At 37.7% G+C, this 24,236-nt stretch overlaps 1 protein-coding gene across 1 annotated transcript in view; it reads right to left on the bottom strand.

Moving 5' to 3' along the window:
• LOC136857536 (uncharacterized protein CG7065) overlaps window positions 1–24,236 on the bottom strand; it is a 400,740-nt gene that overhangs the window by 138,076 nt on the left and 238,428 nt on the right. Inside the window, exon 12 of the mRNA XM_067136265.2 lies at window positions 15,662–15,710. Coding sequence (XP_066992366.2) covers window positions 15,662–15,710 — 49 coding nt within the window. The remainder of the gene's footprint in view (window positions 1–15,661; window positions 15,711–24,236) is intronic.

Raw genomic sequence — 24,236 nt, 5'->3', positions numbered from 1 at the left:
ATGAAGCAGAGGAAGACAGTGAAGTGATGCCTACCAGTGCTGATTTATATTATGTGCTGATGCAAGTTATGCAGCAGTGGATGTTTTATGCAGGTATCTGTCATCTGTAGAGGCGGGTGAATATAATTTTCATAACCTTTATTACCTTGAAAAACAAATAGAGATCATAAGAAATAAGAAGTGTAAACAGCGATCAATTCTGGACTATTTTGGTAGGAAGCAGAGATTGTGTAGTTTTCCATCTGGAATAAATTTGTGTTAATGTTGTAAATACAGGTACAATAGTAGCAATTAAAATGTTTCATTCAGAGAAAATATTATATTATATCTTAGATAATTCTATAGCCATTCTACGTAACTTCTTATTCTTCTTCTTCTTTTATGACCGCATAGGATCACTTTAGTCAGTCCATCGTTCGGGTCTCTTTTAAAGGGATTGTTCTGGCTTTGCGGTCCTTCCAGTACTTTTTCAGATGCTCCGATCATCTTATTTGTGGCGCCTTCTGTTGTAAGACCTATTTCCTTCAGATCCTCTCTTACTTCTCTGATCCATTTACATCCTGTTGTATTTTTTGTTGATCACGGTAACCCCTACGCCAGCCGGCCCCATGGTGTAGGGGTAGTGTGCCTGCCTCTCACCCGGAGGCCCCAGGTTCGATTCCCGGCCAGGTCAGGGATTTTTACCTGGACCTGAGGGCTGGTTCGAGGTCCACTCAGCCTATGTGATTAGAATTGAGGAGCTATCTGATGGTGAGATAGCAGCCCCGGTCTAGAAAGCCAAGAATAACGGCCGAGAGGATTCGCGGCGCTGACCACAAGACACCTTGTAATCTGCAGGCTTTGGGGCTGAGCAGCAGTCGCTTGGCAGGCCAAGGCCCTTCAAGGGCTGTAGTGCCACGGTGTTTGGTTTTTTTAGTTTTTGTTGTATTTTTTAAAGACGAGATTGTGTTGTACTCGTTTCGGAAGTCTCGAATCCTGCATCCTCATGATATGTCCAAAGAATCCCAGTCTCCTCTTATGCATAGTATCTGTAATGGGTTCTAGCTCTTTGTACACAACTTTGTTAGGTATTATCCAGCATTGTCCATCTTTCTGGTATTTTTTGTTGAAGTAGGTTCCTCCAATCCTCCTTTCAATTTTCTTAAGTCGTCAGTCTTTGATTGTTTATTCAGGTGAAAAAGTGTTTCTGCTGCATATGTAGCTTCCTGTTTTATAACTGTGTTGTAATGTGTTTTTTTTCTTTTTTCATTTATTTATAAACATTTCTTTCTGTAGATATCCCATGTTAATTTTTGTGCTTTAGCTAATCTACTTGTTCTTGTTTGGATTGAGATTTTTTCGTTTAGGTTATGTGTTATTACTCCTCCAATATATTTAAATTGAGTTACTATTTTGCTTTTATTACCATTTATGGTAACTTTTTTTAGTTGTGTTGGTTTTTGGGGCATAATTTCTGTTTTTTCAAATGATTTTTGAGGCCAATTTTATTTGCAATGTTTTGAAGAGCTGATATCTGGGTTTTTGCTTCTTTTATGTCCACTGCTAGTAATGCTAAATCATCAGCAAAACCCAGGCAATTTGTTTTGATTTTTTGGCCAATCTTTATTTTTGGGGGACATTCCTTAAACCATTCCCTTATTACCATTTCTAGAGCACAATTAAATAATAGTGGTGAGAGCCCATCTCCTTGCTGTAGTCCAGTTCTAATTTCAAATGACAAACTTCACTTTGGATTTGGTATTAGTGAGAGTCAATTTTATCATGTTTATTAATTTGGGGTGTAGTCCAAGGTGTCTTAAAATTTTAAACAGAGATTCACTATGGATGCAATCGTAAGTTTTCTTGAAATCTACAAATGTTATCACCATATCTCTCTTTCTTCTCCTGTTATAGTCCGTTATCAACTTAAGACTCATGATCTGATCAGGACAGCTCCTCCAGGGTCTGAAACCACCTTGATATTCTCCTAGTTCTTTCTCAAGTTGTAAACTTACCCTATTAAGGATGATTATTGAAAATATTTTGTATGTTATGTCTAGGAGTAAGATTCCCCTGTAGTTTTGTCTCTTTTTTTGTGCAGTGGGTGAATGAGGGCTGTTGTCCAGTGTTCTGGCAGTTCTTCTTTAATCCAGATAGAGACAAGATGTTGATGGAGGGCAACTTTTGCTGATCTTCCTGCATATTTCCAGATTTCCGCAAAGGTCTGATCTTCTCCTGGTGCTTTGTAGTTTTTTAATTTATTCAGTGCTTGGTATACTTCCTTTATTGTGGGGGGATTGATGTTTTATGGTGGTGTTTTTATTGGGATCTCGGTGTCCAAATGAAGGAGTTCTGTAGGTTCCTCACAATTTAGAAGCTTGTTGAAATATTTGGCAAAATTTCTGCATTGTCTTTAGCCCTTTCAGACCTGAAAGAAAACTGGCGGTGTGAATTTTTGTTTGTACGACAAAAACTGACTAAAATGCTGTAAAATACTTATTTTAAGTTTATTCTACAAAATAAAAATTAACATCCGAGAAAAAGCACCCACACAATTGTGCATGTCAGGACTTAATTCATTACTTAAAAAAAAAATTACCTCAATGCATTTGAATATACACATGTACATGATCAAATATTCTATTTTACAGTGGGAAATAATTTAAAACAATTAAATCTTCATTCAAACACAAGTAAATATTACATTTTCTACACTGAGGGCAAGTTTTGCTTTTACTGCCCTTTTGGCATCAGCACCTTGTCGTCAGATCTGAAAGAAAACTGGAGGTGTGAATTTTCGTTTGTACGTCAAAAACTTACTAAAATGATCTCAAATGCATGTTTTTACAGTTTATTTTACAAAATGAGAACTTTCGGCTAAAAAAACAGAACCCACACAATTGTGCGTGTCAAAACTTAATTCACTCCTTACAAAAAATAAAAAATTCAACTCAGTACATGTGAATATACACATGTACATGATCAAATGTCCTATTTTACAGTGTAGAACAATGTATTTTAAACAATTAAAATCTTATACATTACATTTCTCACGTAGATTACGAGTTCTGCTTTCACAGTCCTTTTGGTGACAGCGCCCAGCACTCTTGCATGCATTGCCTGTAGGAAACCCAGCCCGCACACTTGTGCGTATCAACATTCAAAACCTCATGGTATTACGTACGATGTTGTAAGTTCACAATTTATGTTTACTAAACAATTTACACACTTCACTGATTATATTCTGATATTCAGTAGAGCTTCTAGATTAATATGATGACTGCAATAAATAAATAAATAAATAAATAAATAAATAAATAAATAAATAAATAAATAAATAAATAAATAAATAAATAAATAAATAAATAAATAAATAAATAAATAAATAAATAAATAAATAAATAAAAATAAATAAATAAAAATAAATAAATAAATAAATAAATAAATAAATAAATAAATAAATAAATAAATAAATAAATAAATAAATAAATAAATAAATAAATAAATAAATAAATAAATAAATAAATAAATAAATAAATAAATAAATAAATAAATAAATAAATACAGTAAATACTTTGACAATTCCAAATCCCATCACATTATACTTGCAAAAACCATTTTATGAAACAGGTGACATTGATTATGTGACATTATTAAGGAACTTGACTCTTTGGCAAGTGATTTGAAATTTGTACCACATAATGGATTTAAGCAAATACAGTAGAGACAATACGCGACACTATGCAAGATATCAAGGGACAGCGATTAGAGCTCTGTCTAGTGGAGTGACCTGGAGTTACTGATTCTGTTGTAAGAGCACGTGTATTTGTTTGTGAAGTTTTTGGCATTATTTATGCATTTGCATTAAGGTGACATTAGTAAATAGTAGCGTGTGTCATTCCTTTGTATCTCCTGTCAATATGAGTGGAAAGATATGTACTGCGTTTGGCTGCAATAACTATGAAGTGCAGAAGGATTCGCGGTCTTTCTTCCGCTCCCCTTGTGACAAGAAAATGTAAGTAAATACTGTGTTTGCATCTATATTCTTACAGTTACAAAGATATTTTTATAGTACTTCCTAAACTTCTGACCAGCGCGACCCATATTTTAACTGGCTTAAAATATAATAAGCTTATTTTATTGTATTAGTGCAGCAGTTAACCTTCAATACCGATGTGTTGTTGTAGGTGTGATCTGCGGGTTTTGATTTAATTAAGGAAAATGCATACGCATATGTGTGTGGCTGGTTTTGTTCCAAGTTACCCCATTTGGAATGCCGTAATGCGTTTTCAAGCAGTGAAGAAAATATGGGTGATTTAAGAAATGTACATATTTTGTTGAAACAGTATGATGATGCAAATTTGCTTTACCCTAATAATCAATAATCAATCAATACTGATCTACATTTAGGGCAGTCGCCCAGGTGGCAGATTCCCTATCTGTTGCTTTCCTAGCCTTTTCCGAAATGATTTCAAAAAAATTGGAAATTTATTGAACATCTCCCTTGGTAAGTTATTCCAATCCCTAACTCCCCTTCCTATAAATGAATATTTGCCCCAGTTTGTCCTCTTGAATTCCAAATTATCTTCATATTGTGATCTTTCCTACTTTTATAGACGCCATTCAAACCTATTCGTCTACTAATGTCATTCCACGCCATCTCTCCGCTGACAGCTCGGAACATACCACTTAGTCGAGCAGCTCTTCTTCTTTCTCTCAATTCTTCCCAACCCAAACATTGCAACATTTTTGTAACGCTACTCTTTTGTCGGAAATCACCCAGAACAAATCGAGCTGCTTTTCTTTGGATTTTTTCCAGTTCTTGAATCAGGTAATCCTGGTGAGGGTCCCAGACACTGGAACCATACTCTAGTTGGGGTCTTACCAGAGACTTATATGCACTCTCCTTTACATCCTTACTACAACCCCTAAACACCCTCATAACCATGTGCAGAGATCGGTACCCTTTATTTACAATCCCATTTATGTGATTACCCCAGTGAAGATCTTTCCTTATATTAACACCTAGATACTTACAATGATCCCCAAAAGGAACTTTCACCCCATCAACGCAGTAATTAAAACTGAGAGGACTTTTCCTATTTGTAAAACTCACAACCTGACTTTTAGCCCCGTTTATCAACATACCATTGCCTGCTGTCCATCTCACAATATTTTCGAGGTCACGTTGCAGTTGCTCACAATCTTGTAACTTATTTATCACTCTATAGAGAATAACATCATCCGCAAAAAGCCTTACCTCTGATTCCACTCCTTTACTCATATCATTTATATATATAAGAAAACATAAAGGTCCGATAACACTGCCCTGAGGAACTCCCCTCTCAACTATTACAGGGTCAGACAAAGCTTCACCTACTCTAACTCTCTGAGATCTATTTTCTAGAAATATAGCAACCCATTCAGTCACTCTTTTGTCTAGTCCAATTGCACTCATTTTTGCCAGTAGTCTCCCATGATCCACCCTATCAAATGCTTTAGACATGTCAATCGCGATACAGTCCATTTGACCTCCAGAATCCAAGATATCTGCTATATCTTGCTGGAATCCTACAAGTTGAGCTTCAGTGGAATAACCTTTCCTAAAACCGAATTGCCTTCTATCGAACCAGTTATTAATTTCACAAACATGTCTAATATAATCAGAAAGAATGCCTTCCCAAAGCTTACATACAATGCATGTCAAACTTACTGGCCTGTAATTTTCAGCTTTATGTCTATCACCCTTTCCTTTATACACAGGGGCTACTATAGCAACTCTCCATTCATCTGGTATAGCTCCTTCGGCCAAACAATAATCAAATAAGTACTTCAGATATGGTACTATATCCCAACCCATTGTCTTTAGTATATCCCCAGAAATCTGATCAATTCCAGCCGCTTTTCTCGTTTTCAACTTTTGTATCTTATTGTAAATGTCATTGTTATCATACGTAAATTTTATTACTTCTTTGGCCTTAGTCTCTTCCTCTATCTCGACATTATCCTTGTAACCAACAATCTTTACATACTGCTGACTGAATACTTCTGCCTTTTGAAGATCCTCACATACACACTCCCCTTGTTCATTAATTATTCCTGGAATGTCCTTCTTGGAACCTGTTTCTGCCTTAAAATACCTGTACATACCCTTCCACTTTTCACTAAAATTTGTATGACTGCCAATTATGCTTGCCATCATGTTATCCTTAGCTGCCTTCTTTGCTAGATTCAATTTTCTCTTAAGTTCCTTCAATTTCTCCTTACTTCCACAGCCATTTCTAACTCTATTTCTTTCCAGTCTGCACCTCCTTCTTAGTCTCTTTATTTCTCTATTATAATAAGGTGGGTCTTTACCATTCCTTACCACCCTTAAAGGTACAAACCTGTTTTCGCATTCCTCAACAATTTCTTTAAACCCATCCCAGAGTCTGTTTACATTTTTATTTACCGTTTTCCACCGATCATAGTTACTTTTTAGAAACTGCCTCATACCTGCTTTATCAGCCATATGGTACTGCCTAACAGTCCTACTTTTAAGACCTTCCTTTCTATCACATTTATTTTTAACTACCACAAAAACAGCTTCATGATCACTAATACCATCTATTACTTCAGTTTCCCTATAGAGCTCATCTGGTTTTATCAGCACCACATCCAAAATATTTTTCCCTCTGGTTGGTTCCATCACTTTCTGAATCAGCTGTCCTTCCCATATTAACTTATTTGCCATTTGTTGGTCATGCTTCCTGTTGTTCGCATTTCCTTCCCAATTGACATCTGGCAAATTCAGATCTCCCGCTACAATCACATTTCTTTCCATGTCGTTTCCCACATAGCTGACTATCCTATCAAATAATTCCGAATCCGCATCAGTGCTACCCTTTCCCGATCTGTACACTCCAAATATATCAAGTTGCCTATTATCTTTAGAAATGAGCCTTACACCTAGAATTTCATGTGTCTCATCTTTAACTTTTTCGTAGCTTACAAATTCTTCTTTCACCAGAATGAAAACTCCCCCTCCCACCTTTCCTATCCTATCTCTACGATACACACTCCAGTGCCGTGAGAAAATTTCTGCATCCATTATATCATTTCTCAGCCATGATTCAACTCCTATTACAATATCTGGTAAATATATATCTATTAAATTACTTAATTCTATTCCTTTCTTTACAATACTTCTACAGTTCAACACTAACAATTTTATGTCATCCCTACTTGATTTCCAGTTCTCTGTTCCCTTATCACCGCTCCCTAGCCCATCCCGTTTCCCTGAATGTACCTCCCTATTGCTTATAGGGAAATTTTGATGTTTTTTCTTTCTGTTAGTAGGCTTCAAAAGTTAAAAGTAAAATTGTCCATCTCCCAATCATGTGTGTAAGGAATGTGCTGATATTTTTATTGACAAGTGTCCTAATGTGATGATACAATGCTTTTAAATGAGAAAAAAAAAAGACAAATGTAGCTGTGAAAGTTCAGGCAGGTATGCTAAAGCTAAAAAAGTAATGCATAAATGAAAGATCAAGCCATTTCACAGCAGTCCATTTCACATCTTGATTGTATGTCTAATTTCAGTCTTTATATAACAACCTGTTAAATAATTTTTCATTCACTTATCCAGAACTGCTTTATCAACTTTGAAGTTAATATTTTAGTAACACTTTCTTTCTAGACGTAATTTATTTATCCATTTCTGTATATACATTTCCATTGATATTTGAATTTAGCGTGAATTTCCGGGTCACGCCACTAGGAGTGCCTCTTATGAATTGTCTCCCATTTTAACAAGGCTAAATCCAGAAGTGTTGCGTATTGTCTCTACCGTATTTGATTTAAGCTAGTGTGCATCGCAACGTCGCCTGTTGGCGTAGCTAGTTACTAAAGCCTCATCCAGTTGGTGGCGCTCCTGGTGGCTGCCAGTCTCAACTGCGACAATGAAGCTAATAGTTGAAGTGGACAAGAGAGAAGCGACCTTTGTAGACGAGGTCAAGATGGATGTGGAGTTTATGCAAATTGGTGTTCGTGGCAAAAAAGAATGTCTGGAAGACTATAATTTGATCCAGGATAGAAACCAGTATCGGTTTCATGATTGACAAACCTTTTTCTTTAAGTCGGTGCTAGCCGCAGTTATTTAGTTTTTCTGCTATTATTTATTTTTGGGGCAAATCATTTTTCTTATGTCCATGTTGTAGTCTAGTGCAATTTCAATATGCGTTTCATTTTTGTTCAGTAAGTACTGAATTCTGAACCTCAAAGGTAAATATATATATAAACCTTTTAGTGTGCTGTGAGTCAGAGTTGTGTGCAAGAATGGTTTCTGTGGCCATCCAATCGGCAGATAAACTATACTTGTAATTCATAAATTAGTCTATTCGGAAGCCTTAAATACTGCTAAAATGAAACCTTATTTCAGTAAACATAATTTCTAGTAAGATTTAAAAGCTATATCATGGTTCTAATCCTTGGCTAAAGGTTATTCAAGGTATAATGTGATCATTTGTGCAGGTAGGCATAAAAATTTATAACAACATTTCGACTCATTCTTCTCTAATGTAAACGAAACCTCAAAATTATTAGTGACCGTGAACCTAGTTTTATGTACACTATTTCGCCTTGCCTATTGTTATGCCTTGTTGCCGGGTTACGACATTTATTTGATGATTTTTTTTTTTTTTGCCCTCTCTGTTGTTAACCTCTTAACTGGGTATTATTGATATGCTTGGTGTAACCTGCCCTGTGTATTTTTTAGCAGATTATTGTTACACCGCAGGATAGACATAAACATTAGTAATATCATAAATATCATTCATCTGTGATGCAAAAAGTAAAACAAAGGAGTTTTAATCAATTAATGTTAATGTTACAGAAATTTTTAACCATTTTTACATTAACTGCAAGGTCATTTTACCTGGTTGGAATTTGAGAGTTTGTCACATATTTTACAGCCAAAAGTTGAAACAAATAAAAGCAAGGGGTATTTATAAACATATCATGCATGTGACATTCTGAACCATTTTTCATTAACTGCAAGGTCATTTACCTGGTTGAAATTTGAGTATTTTATTCACAATTATGTTAGCACCTAAAATTAAAATAAATAAAAGAAAGGAATATTTACGAATTACACATGCTATTGACATTGTGAAAGACTTTACATTAACTTCACAATCAGTTACGTCATCAACCTCACTAGAATGGCAGTGATTTGTCTCAGAGATAATTTTCGAAAAGTAAGGGGTTGAGATACTTTCCCGTTTTGAGAAATACATACTGTTTTCTGGCTTATGAACTATCCCCTGCAGCATTAGAAGTCCAATTAGAATTTTTATCTCAGTTGGATTTGTATCCACCCAATCTCTCGCTCGTGACCGTGGTTTCAAGTTTGGATGGGCTTCTAAAAACTGTTTGGCATACACATTGGTCTGTTCGGCAATAAGTTGAAACATATTATTACCTATGAACTGTTCAAAATATTCCAACACATTGGATTCATCGTCGAAGTCCTCATTTACACCACTAGCACCAGAAAATACGAATTTCTGATGTGAAACACCACGCGGCGGGAAAGGTTGAAACATGTCTACCACTTTGCCTTCATCCGATTCGTCGTGTTGTTAATCTTGTTCTTCATTCTCATTCTCTTGAACCACTTTCACTATCAGACTCACCTTCAGCTGTATCAAACCACTCATCTTTGGATTTCTGAGAAGATAAATCGTCACAATCATTCTCTAAATGTTGAATAATCTCGTCTTGTTCAAGCATTTCGAACTTACGCCTTGAACTAGATGCTGCCATATTTTGGCCTACTGCGGATAAGTAGCACCGTACTGTTGTAAAATATAAACAAATAAGCTTCAAAAAGCGTGACTTGTAGTAATTGCTACCATCGTGCAGGAAAAACATCAATTAAGACGACAATACACGACGCGGCATACCCATTACCCTGTAACATTCAGCGTACGAATATATATGTCATGCCCAGTTAAGAGGTTAAAAAAGATGACTGTCTTCTAATGTTACTGATGGATGGAATGGTTGATTGATGACCATATAACTGATTCTGCTAGCTTGTCATTTAGATGTGGATCCTATTTGTTAACTTCTTTATGCTAGTCAAGCTATTATTTATTGCCAGTTGGCTGTGCATGTTCAAGCAGAAAATTTAATTTTTAACTTATCTTCCTTCCCTACAGTACAACCCCGTTTATCTGAAATAAAGGGGACGGAGCCACTTCGGTTCATGCGTTTTTTTTCGAATGACACATGGTAAATATTTTCGGAAGTTAAATGTCAAAATAAAAATGCATAAACTCTGTTAAGCAAAGGTGTATACTGTATATTAACATTAAAATGTTTACATAATGTCATTCATGATATAAAATTATTGATTTTCCTCTCAGTTTTCTTGGTGCAGCGCTGTCGCACCACTGTTGAATCAACAATACATCAGCTGGTGTCGATTTATTGCTATGTTCAACAAAGCGCAAAGCAATCTGAAATAACTAAACATTTCTTTGTTACTACTGAACTGAATACTGTATACCGTAATTTTATTACAGTACTGTAATTAAAGCAGTTGGTACAGTATTTTAATAAAAATTCGAAATCAATCTTACCTCCAATGCATTAAATTCATCATCTGCTGTAACTCGATTCTCAGAACTGCTATTGTCAAGGTCGGAGTCTTCTGCATAATCTTCATGACGAATAATACAATAATAACAATAATAATAATAATAATAATAATAATAATAATAATAATAATAATAATAATAATACAGTAATAATTCCGGCTTGCTCAAGAAAAATGTATCATGGAAGGAACTAGAGGGTAAGAAACTTTTGTTTTATGCTACACGTGCATTCTGGCATGTCATAATACAAAAGTAGGGTTTGCCTAGTAGCGATCAGCACACACAGCAAGAGAATTACTAATATCAACGGCTAAGAATGAGAGGGTACAAACAAAATATTAAAATACAATTATTTTGCCAGAGCATTTTGGTTAAGCCGGGTTTTGGTTAAGCGAAGTTCGGTTAAAAGGGGTTCTACTGTATTTAACCAAGGTCTGTTGTGATTCTGAGGTTCCGGATACGGTACTCTAACCCATTTGGGAATAATAAGTTGTTATAGTCATATTTTAAATAGTACTGAGGTACCTCACCCTTGGATTATTACCTTGTTCTGAAACTATTTCAAGCTACAGATATTTTTTCATTCTACAAATATTATTTAAATTGCCAAGATATTAACTTATGCATTTTCTCCATTTATCTTAGTATGATTATTATTATCTGTAATTCTGAATACATTTATTAAAACCATTTAAGTTTAATGGTGTGGCTCATTTCATATGACATGACTACTGGAGTGGGCTTCTCCCTTACACGATAATTATTGTCATTGGTAAGTATATTTGTTCTGTGACAGATTATCTGTGTATATTTATCATTTTATGACACAATTTCTAGACCTGAACATTGGTGAGAATGCTTAATCACCACAGTAATATGAAAGCCTTCTTTGATGTATTAAATATTACTGGCAGAATTCGCAATGTAGAAATAGCCTATGGAATACAACTGCACCTATTTAAACTAATATTCTTAGTGTACTATCAATGTCTTTTGGATTGAATGATATGCTGTTAAGGGGTTGAAGGTGTAGTATGTGGTCCTGTGGGTGCACTTCTTGCTGATCAGAGTGCACTAGCAAAACACAGGAAATGCCATTTATTCCTACCAAGTCCGATACATGCACGTCCACGCCGTGGCCTCTGGGCAACAGGTACATTCTTTAAGGTACACGGCTAAGTCATGTAAGGACAGAAAGAGAGTTCCCGACGCTTAAATGGAGACCAATCAGCTAAGGGAGACAACCCTGACAGAAAACATCGGTCCTCCAGGATTGCTGGGGGTTGGAGCAAGGCTAACAACCTCGCTCTGGAAAACAAACTGTTGCAAAGCCCCAGAATATGCCTCGGAATGGTGAATTTAATAGACGACGAGCTAAGATAAAGGCAATGGACTATGCAGTTGGTACATGGAGCACTGAAAGTACTGATGCAGAAACTAGAAGTCAACAAAGTGGACATAGCAGCCATACAAGAAACTAGATGGTCAGGAAGGGATGAGATCTGGGACACAAAACCCACACAAAATTCAGTAGTGGGAAGTCAAGGAATGCACAAGAAGGAGGAGTAGCATTTATAGTACGAAAACAAGCCAAAGATGATGTACTACAGTTTTTGGCAGTAAATGAAAGATTGGCAACACTGCATGTTAAAATGCGATTCTATAATTTAACAATCGTAAATGTATATGCACCAACGGAAGACAAGGAACAGATAGTCGAGGATTAGTTCTATGCTGAACTGGAACGAGTGCTAGATTCAATCCCATCAAACGATGCTAAGATAATAGGAGCCCTAAATGCACAAATTGGGAAGGAGGAGATATATCAAGGAATAATAGGGATCCATAGTTTACACAACAATACTAATGATAATGGACAGAGATTGCTTGACCTTACTACCAGCAGAAACATGAAAGTGATGTCAACTTGTTTTCCTCATAAAGAGATACACAAGCAAACATGGATATCGCCAGATGGAAAGACCTGTAATCAAATAGACCATGTAATGATGGAGAAAAGATGGGCATCCAATATCATGGATGTCAGATCATTCAGAGGAACAAGTTGTAGCTCTGACCACTTTCTAGTTAAGGCAATCTTAAGGTGCCGCATTATGAAAACAAGAAAGGAAGGAGTGAGTAGGATAGAAAAGTACAATACTAGTGAACTGAAGAATAAGGAAGTATCACAAAGATATGGGAAAAGAATGGTAAAAGTGCTGGTAGAGAAATATAATAACGACCAAACAGCAACGGTCGAGACCAAATGGATTGCTCTGAAGGAAAGCGTTAAGGCCGTGGCAAAGGACACACTAGACATTGTACCCAAAAGGAACACAAAGGAATGGTTTGATGAAGAATGCCAAAAAGCCATAGAAGAAAGAGAGAAGGCATATAAAGCATACCTAGAGAGACCAACAAGGGTGAAGAAAGAAGAGGTTGAAAATCAGAATAAAGAAGTAAGGAATGTATGTTGAAGAAAGAAGAGAAGAAAATTAAATGAGAAAATGTCTAGAATAGTGGAGGAATTTAAAGATAATAGCTACATGGCTTACAGAGAAGTTAAGGAAGTGAAAGAAGGATTCAAGGCAAGAACAAACATGTATAAGGACAGAAATGGACAGCTTTTGGAAGATAAAGAAGGGATCCAAGATAGATGGAAGAAATATTTCCAACACCTCCTGAACCCAGTAGAAATGAAACCAGAAGACACATCATATCAATGTATATTTTATATATTGTATATTTTAATGTTATCACTCATATCATGTGACATTCTTCATTAGATTTAGTAATGTTTTAAAATTATTACATTAAGTTAGCTTTAGATCTCATGACCAGCTGAGGATGACCTCTGTGAAGGTCAAAACTGGTAATGAATAGTAATAAGACACAATAAAGTATTGATTAGGTGGACAGTACCCATTCTTTGAGATTGGTAATACCAAGTATCAATACGGACATTGGCTGCTGGGCAATGTACCCGACTTCATCTCCACTGCTGAATGGCTTTCTGATAGCCCTGATTTTAATTCACTGGACTTCAAACTGTGGTTAGTGCTACAGGAAATGGTCTGAAAGAAAAGACACCCTTCACTTGAAAGTTTGAAGTGTTCCTTGATGGCAGCAGGGATGGATTTCCCAACCGATACCCCCCGTTCTGCGATAGCTGAGTGGCTAAAAAGACTCCAAGCCTGCGTGCGTGCTAACAGTGGACAATGTGAAGACCGATTGGTGCAAACTGTGAGTAATGTATGTGTCTCTAACATACTAAAAGGAAACTGAAAAATCTCAAACCAAATTTCACTTATTTAAAAAATAGTTTGCAACAGTATTTATGGCTAGACTATGTATTTCTTACGTGTCCCTTAGTCAGCCTCTATTTTGGTAGTAATAAACATTTTGACTTATTTTTCTGTTGTTTTTTTTTTTTTGCTAGGGGCTTTACGTCGCACCGACACAGATAGGTCTTATGGCGACGATGGGATAGGAAAGGCCTAGGAGTTGGAAGGAAGCGGCCGTGGCCTTAACTAAGGTACAGCCCCAGCATTTGCCTGGTGTGAAAATGGGAAACCACGGAAAACCATCTTCAGGGCTGCCGATAGTGGGATTCGAACCTACTATCTCCCGGATGCAAGCTCACAGCCGCGCGCCTCTACGCGCATGGGCAACTCGCCCGGTTTTCTGTTGTTATTGTGGATATACATCATTCCATGAGATCATGACCCAGCGTTTTTATGGCCGGCTTGTCACATAGCCTATTGTCAAGCATTTTACGAGTTGCTGCCAGCATGTCCCCACGTGTTCAGGGCTGAGAGCAGACATTTTCTCCTACACCAAATCTGTATGGTCTTCCTGGCAATACTCGAATGGCACATTGCAGTCACCACATTGCCATCAGCGTTGATCCAGGTTCAGCACTGTCACAGCTCTTGTTCATTCTAGTGATGGACACTCTAACAGCAGACCTGCACTGTCCTTTACCATGGATGTTTCTCTACGCTATGTCATAGTAGCCTCTAAGACCCAGGTTGATCTTCAATGGCAAACCCAAGAATGGAGTGATCGGCTGATGCAATACAGCCTGCGCCTCAATAAAAAGACTGAATATATGACGTCAGATTCATAAACAATTGGAACCATTCAGATAGACGTGAGGACCTGCCGCAAGTGACAAGATTCAAGTATCTTGACTTCACAATTGCTGACGATGGCCGACTTGTCGAAGAAGTCGTGCAAAGAAAACCGCAGTCTGGATGAACTGAATGACCAGTATCACTTACAAAGTATCACTTGCAAAGATAATCTCAAATCAAAAATCTATCATATTGTCATCTGACCTGTTGCACGGTTGCGAGTGTTGGCCGACTACGACTAAGAATATGTCAACGGGGCGTTATGGAGATTAAGATGGACATCTGGTGTCAATAAACTGGATCGCATCTCCAACAAAACCATCAGGGAGAGATTTAGCGTGGCACCGATTCAAGAAAAAACGCACGATAGCGCTGTCTATGATGGTTTGGATACGTAATAAGAACACTATCGCAATGATGGGTTACACATTAGAAATTATCGGCAAAAAAAAAAAAACGACCAATGGTGGGCCGCTACTCTTCACAAATATCTGAAGTACGTCAATTTCCATCCTGACGTGGTCCCCGCTACCAAGAAGAACAAACGCCGAAGAAAAAGAACAGTTATTGTAGATAGAACATATGAGTTAGATCTCATTTGTCTTATTAATCATGGAATGTTTGTTCAGTTTGAGAACTTAATATGACTTACAAATAATAAAAAAATCATGCATGGCAAAATAGAAAAGAGCGAGCGAACTTGTTGAAAGAAGATGCAGCAGTCTCAGGTATCATACAGATACCCCAGGGAATAAATATAAAATTATTTTGATAATGAGGAAAGAGTAAGAAAGACTCCCTTTCAAAAAGGAACACATCAATAAAACCGTTTACATACAAATTTTCACATTAAAAAACTAAGTTTAACAAATTCATGTCGCCCACTTCAATTTCATTTCTTACCTTGTGCCATCATAAGCAGTTCCGGATACAGGGCCTACAGGAGCCGCACCTAAAATGTAAGACATCCGCTATTAGAAAAATTAACAACAATGGCTATACCTATCTCATCATTGAAGCTACATATAAAATCTACACAAAAATGTACAGCCATGAGACTTACAGCTCTGCTCTTGGATAAATTCAATGTACCCTACCCTTCTTGCTTACCACATGAGAAGTAACGGGAGCATCACCACTACACATCCATATGTCTCAATTCAGAAACATGCACATTTTTTGATCGAGATCTCCAAAGTTAAGCAACATTAGACGTGGTTGTCACTTGGGTGGGTAGATCACATTCTATTGGTCATAGAGGTGAGAAGGAAATGGTCACCCTATTGCAAATAAACTACAGTTCAGGATGCCTGATTGGTGGCCCCTGGCCTAGCATGGGGTACTGACAGACACCAACTTCCAGCTTTGGAGAAGACACTTCAATTTTATTTTGACAATATTTCTTAGCATTTTCTGCGAACTGAAATACAATGCCACCACTGTCAACTGAAATCGCAATATAGAAAAATTATGCAACTAACAGGACTGTGTGTAAAAATACATTGGTTGTTTCAGCCAGTTCCATGGTCTGAGACACTGAGGTGTTGGAATTTAATCCCACAGTTCTTTTAAGCGCCAGTAAAGCTACCAACAAGAGGCTGGTATATTTGAGCACCTTCAAATACCACCGGACTGAGCGAGGATTGCTTTAGAACAAGTGAGGAGCATACCTGGCTGTGAGATAGTGACCACCAGTCTGGACAGTTCAGAACAGTCAAGAGCATACGCTGACCATGCATCACCTTGTAACCTACAGCCCTTCAGGCTGAGCAGCGGTTGCTTGGTAGGCCAAGTCCTATCAAGGATACAATACCATGTGGTTTGTTGTAAATTTGCTGTTTTACAAGCTGTTGGTAAAAATTTACGACAGCTTTATATCTCTACAGTATTTCTGATTGTAGAATTTCCTAAAAGAAACCAGTTACTATAGAGATGGTGGTGATTATTGTTTTAAGAGAAAAAACAACTGGGCAATCATCCTGTCTTAATATAAATCAGGAAGGGAAAAAGGAAGAGACACAACCCTCCAAAGAATAAAGTCATGATATGACGCTGAAATGTACTAAGTTCATCAACACATGTTGCAGGAAGTAACTGAGTAAGCATTGTTGTACATGACAAGCCCAGCACACTTCTTCATTCTCGTGAACAACCTAGGGCTTGCTTTATGTATCATACTGATTTATTTCAAGTACCTTCATTCATAATAAATCTTGTGTGATGGAGAAGTTTTATGTATGTTTTTCTCCCTTACATTCAACTACTTGTTGCTGTAAATCATCAAGCTTCCCTTTTTTAATTCAGAGAAAAAGCAGTTTAATAAACTGGCATTCTTTACTTAGTCCTTCATTAAAAATACATAAGGTAGCAAATTTTCTTTCAATCCACAGCTGTTCGTGGCCTCAACTACATTGATTACCACCGATTTAAACATTGGATCATGCCATCATTAATCAGTGTGTAACTTCAGACTTTTTATGTATTTTCTATTTAAAATGTTTACAGTAACTTTAACTCGATGGTCATATTGCAACTTACATTATAGGTGAAAACGTCAAAACAATTTTCTATCTGTACTAGAGTATGAATTTTGGATTTGTTAGATTAGGAAATTTTGTAAATGAATTTGTGATTTTATTAAGTTAAGAATATAGCATCATAAAAATGGTTTATACTTAGGAAATAAGGGAACATGTACGTTATTGTATTTTATATGACTTTTGAACTTTGGGTGAAAATCTGTATCTGTTCAAGACTGTGTAACATGGGAAAACAGTGGCTAAATCGAGAGAGACAGTTAAAGGCAGTTGGAAGTATTGCACGAGGGAGCTTGAAAACCCAGGGTGCAGTAGGGACATATAGGCTAAAAATCGTTATGCATCAATGTGGAAAACAAGCGAATAGAGCTAATCTTTTGTTTGGGCTGCTCAATGGACATGGAGAAGAGTCAAATTTTCAACAAGATTTCATTGACTGGTAGACGCTGGGAGATATGTCGGAGAGCGCGCGGCTCCCAGCTGACTTTTGGTAATGCCATCATCACGTGGATAGAGTCTTTACAGTATAAACTTGCGCGAGCATGTAACAGTGTTCAGTGTTCATTTGGATTCAGTCATTCGTTGATTAACAGAGTCTCAGTTGTCTTTAATGCATGGACTCAGTGTGCTAACCATCATGATTAACTCATTTTGGTGGAGAGACTTAGCTTTAACACAAGACCTCAGTCTTCATTTACACTTATTTTGCTGATAGACTTTGTCTTCATCAACAAAATTTCATTTTGTTACACTCAGTGTCGCATTTACGGTGACTCAATTACTCATAATACCAATATAAATGGTCCATGGACCATTTATATTGGTATTATAAATTTACTCATTCGGAACAAATATTACACATCCCCTATGGGAATCGACATCTGTATCGACTCAATTACTCACCGATTCAGTAATGCTCTGATATGCATTAGATAGATAGATTGGTGGTGAAGTTAGGGCTGAAAGCCCTCTCTTACACTTAATGACTAGAAGAGTATACATTTACATAATTACAAACACAAATGAAACGAATAATATTAATAGCAATAATAATAATAATAATAATAATAATAATAATAATAATAATAATAATAATAATAATAATAATAATAGAATTCTTAATTTTAAAATACACAAAATAAAGTACACTTAAATGACGTAACTATGTAACTACAATAAGCCATTCATTCATCTCATTTATTCATTCCTTCATTCACTCAACAATTATCCAGCAAGTCAGAGGGATCTTCTCAGCAAATGCTTGCGGCAAGCCACTTTAAACTTGCGATGAGAGGGATTGTCTCTAATGTTCACAGGTAGCAAATTCCATGACCTGGACACAGAGATTATGAAGGAGCGGTTGTAAACAACTGTGTGGTTTACAGGTATCGCAAGAGAGGAGCCAGATCTTGTATTGTGGTCATGATAGGATGAGAGGTAAGAAAAAGATGAAGACAGATAGTTGGGAGTATTAGTGGAAAGTATTTTATGCAGAAGCGATAACATGTGAAGTTCACGGTGCTGGTGCACTCAAAGCCACAACAGCTCCTTATAATAAGGTAATACATGAGCATCATATCACATCATCAATTCCCATTTCCAGCTTCCTGGGTCGGGCTGTGAATCAAGGACTTCCATCGCTGCATGTCTCTCCACCACTCTTCTCCTTTTTTAAGTACATCTTCTGGTTTTCCTCCCCTCTTCTCTATGCACTCCCACACTGAATCTGTTCACCTCTTTTGGGGTCTTCCTTGTGGTCTCTTTCCTGTTAACTTCTCTGAAAAAGTTTTTTTTGGCACTCTCTCTCTCTTCTCCCATTCTCATCATTTGCTTTGTTTTTATATCATGTCTTGAAGTTTCAAGATTCCTGTCCTTTTCTTTATCTCTTCATTTCTAATTCTTTCTGGTCTTACCTTCAATACGTCTTATTGCTCATTCCACGTTAAGAAAACAGTATTGCTCTTACGGACCGATAACGAGTGAACATACCCCCTCTGAAACACTTATAATTCCTCGTGATTAAGGGATATTATACTGTACTTGTAATGTATTATGAAAGACAGATAAAAAGGATGAGGCATTTTTGCCTGAGATATTAAAATAACTACATAACATTTTATTTTTCATAAATACATTCGTAGGAAGGAAGTACAATGGCAGGAACAGCCAACGCTTCCTTGCCTTGCTTCATTTGCCTTCTATGTTGCTCTGGTACAAACTATCTGTGAACCGCGGGCAGCTCACTTCTGTAGTGAAGCCACGTACAATGTTTCTTTATTGCATGTGTGTTTTTAGGCTGAAATCAGTGCTTACTTGTCTTGTGTTGAGTGAGTGTTATGTGATTAACTAGCCTACTTGTGTGATTTCTTTCTTTTAACATTAATAGTGATTTATTTGCGTTATGCATGAGAATGTCCATGAAAATAAGCAGGGAGATATACTTAGGAAGAAACAAAAGCAAACTGTGCTTAACGTACTTAATTACCTTTCTCGAAAGAATCCAGATAAAAGTCTCAGCTGGGTGGTTAAAGAAACTGCCGAAACAACAGGCATTTTTGAGTGGACTATTTATAAAGTGCGATCAGCAGCCACTACAGGACCTTTAGCTTCTCTGATTAAAACAAGGGAGCGTAAAGCACCACGGAAAAACAGCAGGTCAGTCAAGTTCAATTATGTTCGCAGTGGTGTAAGGGGTAAGGTGTACAAGTTTTTCCTTAAAAACCAACCTCCAACCTCGCAGAAAGTCCTACAGTCTGCGAATAATGATAAAGACCTTCCCGAGTTAAACAAAAACAACAACTTTGTATCGTTTGTTGAGACACATGGGTTTCCAGTACGAAAAGAAAGGGAATTCAGCTCATTCATCTTTTACACTGATGAGTCATGGGTTAACACAGGGCACACTGTTGGGAAAGAATGGAAAGTTAAGACCATTTCAACTCCATGGGATGCTTTTCTGTTAAGACTCTCTTGCGGTCTTAAGTCACCTACAGGTCGTGGTCCACGGTTTGCGTTAGTTCATGCCAGTAACGAGAATGGGTTCGTGCCAGGAGCGAAGTACGTTTCAGTGCAAGAAGAATACCTCAGATGCTCACAACGAAATGGACAGTGATTGTTATGAGGAGTATTTTAAAGAATGTCTACTACCAAACATGCCACCAAACTCTGTCATTGTTCTTGACACTGCCTCCTATCACAGCCGCAAGAAAGAAGCTCTGCCTACGAAGGCATTGTAAAAAGAGAACCTGCGGTCGTGGCTTTGAGAATGTGGTCTAGTGTATGATGAGAACATGCTGAAAACAGACTTGATGGCCCTCGTAAACAGAGTGCGATGGAAATACGACCGCCACAGAATCGATGAAATGGTTCTTAGTTTACCACCATACCATTGTGAGCTGAACCCTATTGAACTTGTTTGGGTGCAAGTGAAGCACTATGTTGCTATGAACAACACCACGTTCAAAACAAGGGAGGTGCAAAGACTCATCGATGAAGGTTCCCGACGGGTGTTTACAGAAAACTGGGCAAACAACATGAAACATGTGAAAGATATTGAAGCGGACATGTGGAAATCTGATTTGATCCAGGACGAAATGGAGTCCTTCATCATTGCTGTCGGCAGTGAATCTTCTTCGATTCAGAATGATAGAGGACTTCAGCCTGTAGCAGCAAGGAAGTAACATTCAGTGAGTACCATAAAGTTTTTGTCTAATGGCAGATATTTTACTTAGGTTGTATCTTGCAGGGTATTTGAGTGTGTTCTATTATTTTTGTACTGTACAGAAGTTGTTACTGAAGATTTTGATGCTGTGGTGTGCAGTGATGTCATGGCATAACTTGTACTGATACAAAAATTTGCCATGTGTTTTGTTTGTGCTTGGTTTTATTATTTAGCTGTTCTTTCTTAAGCGCATTTTAATTACTACTGTTTTCTTTAAGACCGCTTTTAATTTTTACTATTGTCTTTTGTTAAGCGATACGACAGCACAGTAGTACCCCGCGTTGCCTGTGGAAACTTAACAATAATAATAATAATAATAATAATAATAATAATAATAATAATAATAGCTTTACATCCCATTAACTACTTTTACGGATTTCGGAGATGCAGAGGTGCCGGAATTTAGTCCGCAGGAGTTCTTTTATGTGCCAGTAAATCTACCGACATGAGGCTGAAGTATTTGAGAACCTTCATAACACCGGATTGAGCCAGGATCGAACCTGCCAAGTTGGGGTCAGAAGGCCAGCGCCTCAACAGTCTGAGCCACTCAGCCCGCCTGGGTAAATTTATTAAATGCAATCAAATTAAATGCATCCTTCACCCTTCGAGCCCATATAAAATATTATATGTCTATTTCCTCCGCCAATTTAACTTATACTTCAATGCTGAGATTTTTTATGCGCCGTAGTTTACCTCTGATTCTGTACAAACCAAAAATGGCCACTGTAAACTCCCCACCCCCTTTAGTTCATACAAATAATTTGCAGCTTAGTTTATTCCGCTTGTTATCTTGAAATTAAATACTGAATTTCACAGATCTTTGTGCCACCGTTTCCCCGTGATTGTGTTGTGCATACCCGTTCGATATGGCAACCCTGTTGTCATAAGAGCAATACTGTTTTCTTAATGTGGAATGAACCATAGGAATTTCATCTCCGCTGCCTGTATTCTACTCTTCTTTCGTTTTTTTGTAGTCTACGATTCAGCTGCATAGGTTAGTATGGGTTCATAATAGGCTGAATATAATATTTTCTTACATTTCTTCGGGACATCCTAGTTCCACAAAATACCCCTTACACTCTGGTAGAAGCTGTTTGCTTGTTGTATTCTTTTTCCAATTTCCTAGGTAATCTTTTCATATTCTGTGATCACACTTCCCAAGTACTTGAAACTTTTAACCACTTCCAGTTTTACCTTTCCTCTTCTTTCCTTCCCCTTGTCATCACTACTGTTTTACTTTTCTCTGTGCTTACTTTCATCCCAAATTTTTCTATCTCGCAATTCCGTTTCATCCTAACCACATATCACTATATCACCTGCAAACAACATGGCTTTTGTTGCCTGTCTTCCCAACCTCCGTTTAATGTTATGAATTTCATCCATGACTATGATGAATAGTATGGGGGATAGTACACTTCCCTGTCGGAGACCAGTTTCAACTTTAAACCAGATTAAAGATATATCTTGTCCGCCTCTGTGGTGTAGTGGTTAGCCTGATTAGCTGCCACCCCCGGAGGCCCCGGTTCGATTCCCGGCTCTGCCACGAAATTTGAAAAGTGGTACGAGGGCTGGAACGGGGTCCACTCAGCCTCGGGAGGTCAACTGAGTAGAGGTGGGTTCGATTCCCACCTCAGCCATCCTGGAAGTGGTTTTCCGTGGTTTCCCACTTCTCCTCCAGGCGAATGCCGGGATGGTACCTAACTTAAGGCCACGGCCGCTTCCTTGCCTATCCCTTCCAATCTTCCCATCCCTCCACAAGGCCCCTGTTCAGCATAGCAGGTGAGGCCGCCTGGGCGAGGTACTGGTCATACTCCCCAGTTGTATCCCCAACCAAGAGTCTGAAGCTCCAGGACACTGCCCTTGAGGTGGTAGAGGTGGGATCCCTCGCTAAGTCCGAGGGAAAAACCGAACCTGGAGGGTAAACAGATGATGATGATGATGATAAAGATATATCTTACGCAGCTGTTCAGGCTCCGGTCAAGTTTCTTGTTACTGTCGCAGGTTATTTCAGTCAACACAGTATCACAACAGTCAATTTTAGGTAGTATCAGAGAGAGAATTAGTTGTACTTTAAGTCAAACAGAGAATACATTAAAGAACCGTTTCAATGGATATAAGCTTTTATGTTACTTACTATATGTGCTTATCATCTGTTGAGTCCAATTTAGGGTCTCAGTCATAATAATTCCTAAGTTAGTCACTGAAGTAGAGTAGGGTATGATTTTATTGTTTAAAATTATTGGGGAGATATCCTGTTGCTTGAGGGAATATAGGTGGTTGTTTTTTTTTTTTTTTTTTTTTTTTTTTTGCTAGCTGCTTTACGTCGCACCGACACAGATAGGTCTTATTGCGACGATGGGACAGGAAAGGGCTAGGAGTGGGAAGGAAGCGGCCGTGGCCTTAATTAAGGTACAGCCCCAGCATTTGTCTGGTGTGAAAATGGCAAACCATGGAAAACCATTTTCAGGGCTGCCGATAGTGGGGTTCGAACCTATCTCCCGAATACTGGATACTGGCCGCACTTAAGCAACTGCAGCTATCGAGCTCGGTATAGGTTTTTACTGGTACCGATAATAACTTGAGTTTTATTTGGGTTTATTAATAAACTGTTTTTATTTGCATAGTCTCTCAGTTGTTGAAGGTCAAAATTTACTTTAGTAATTGCAGTATAGATATCACTCGCTTTTGAATGACAGTAAATCTGTACATCATCCGTGTACACTTGCAATTTGCAGAATAAGAGTGCTTTTGATATATCATTAATTTGGATGATAAATGACAGTGGTCCAAGGATCGACCCCTGAGGGACACCGAGGATCTTACTTTGCCATCCTGAACTCATATTTCCAATTGTCACACAATGCCAGCGATTTTCAAGGTGAGAGGAAAAAACCGAAGTGACACACTATTACAATTTAACTTTTGAAGTTTCTGCAGTAATAACTGCGGGTTGACAGCGTCAAAGGTATTAATGAGATCTAATAATTAGTACGTTTACATGCAGGATTCAGATCGATCCGAGTACACTTCCCGTATTGAAAATGCCATGTAAACGGGGACTTAGTTCGTACCGAGTCTCAAGGTCGATACGGTAAAATCTAGGATCGTATCGTACTCGGTTCTAATCGAGTTCCATGTAAACGCGGATCGTATTGAAAAACGACTGCGCACACACTCCACGTTTGTTCTGACAAAATCATCATCATTGAAGTTCTGTCGA

This window comes from Anabrus simplex, chromosome 1, assembly GCF_040414725.1.
Source record: "Anabrus simplex isolate iqAnaSimp1 chromosome 1, ASM4041472v1, whole genome shotgun sequence".
Taxonomy (NCBI): domain Eukaryota; kingdom Metazoa; phylum Arthropoda; class Insecta; order Orthoptera; family Tettigoniidae; genus Anabrus; species Anabrus simplex.
Note: the sequence above shows the minus strand (reverse complement) of the source record. Positions and strands in the feature narration are given on the sequence as shown.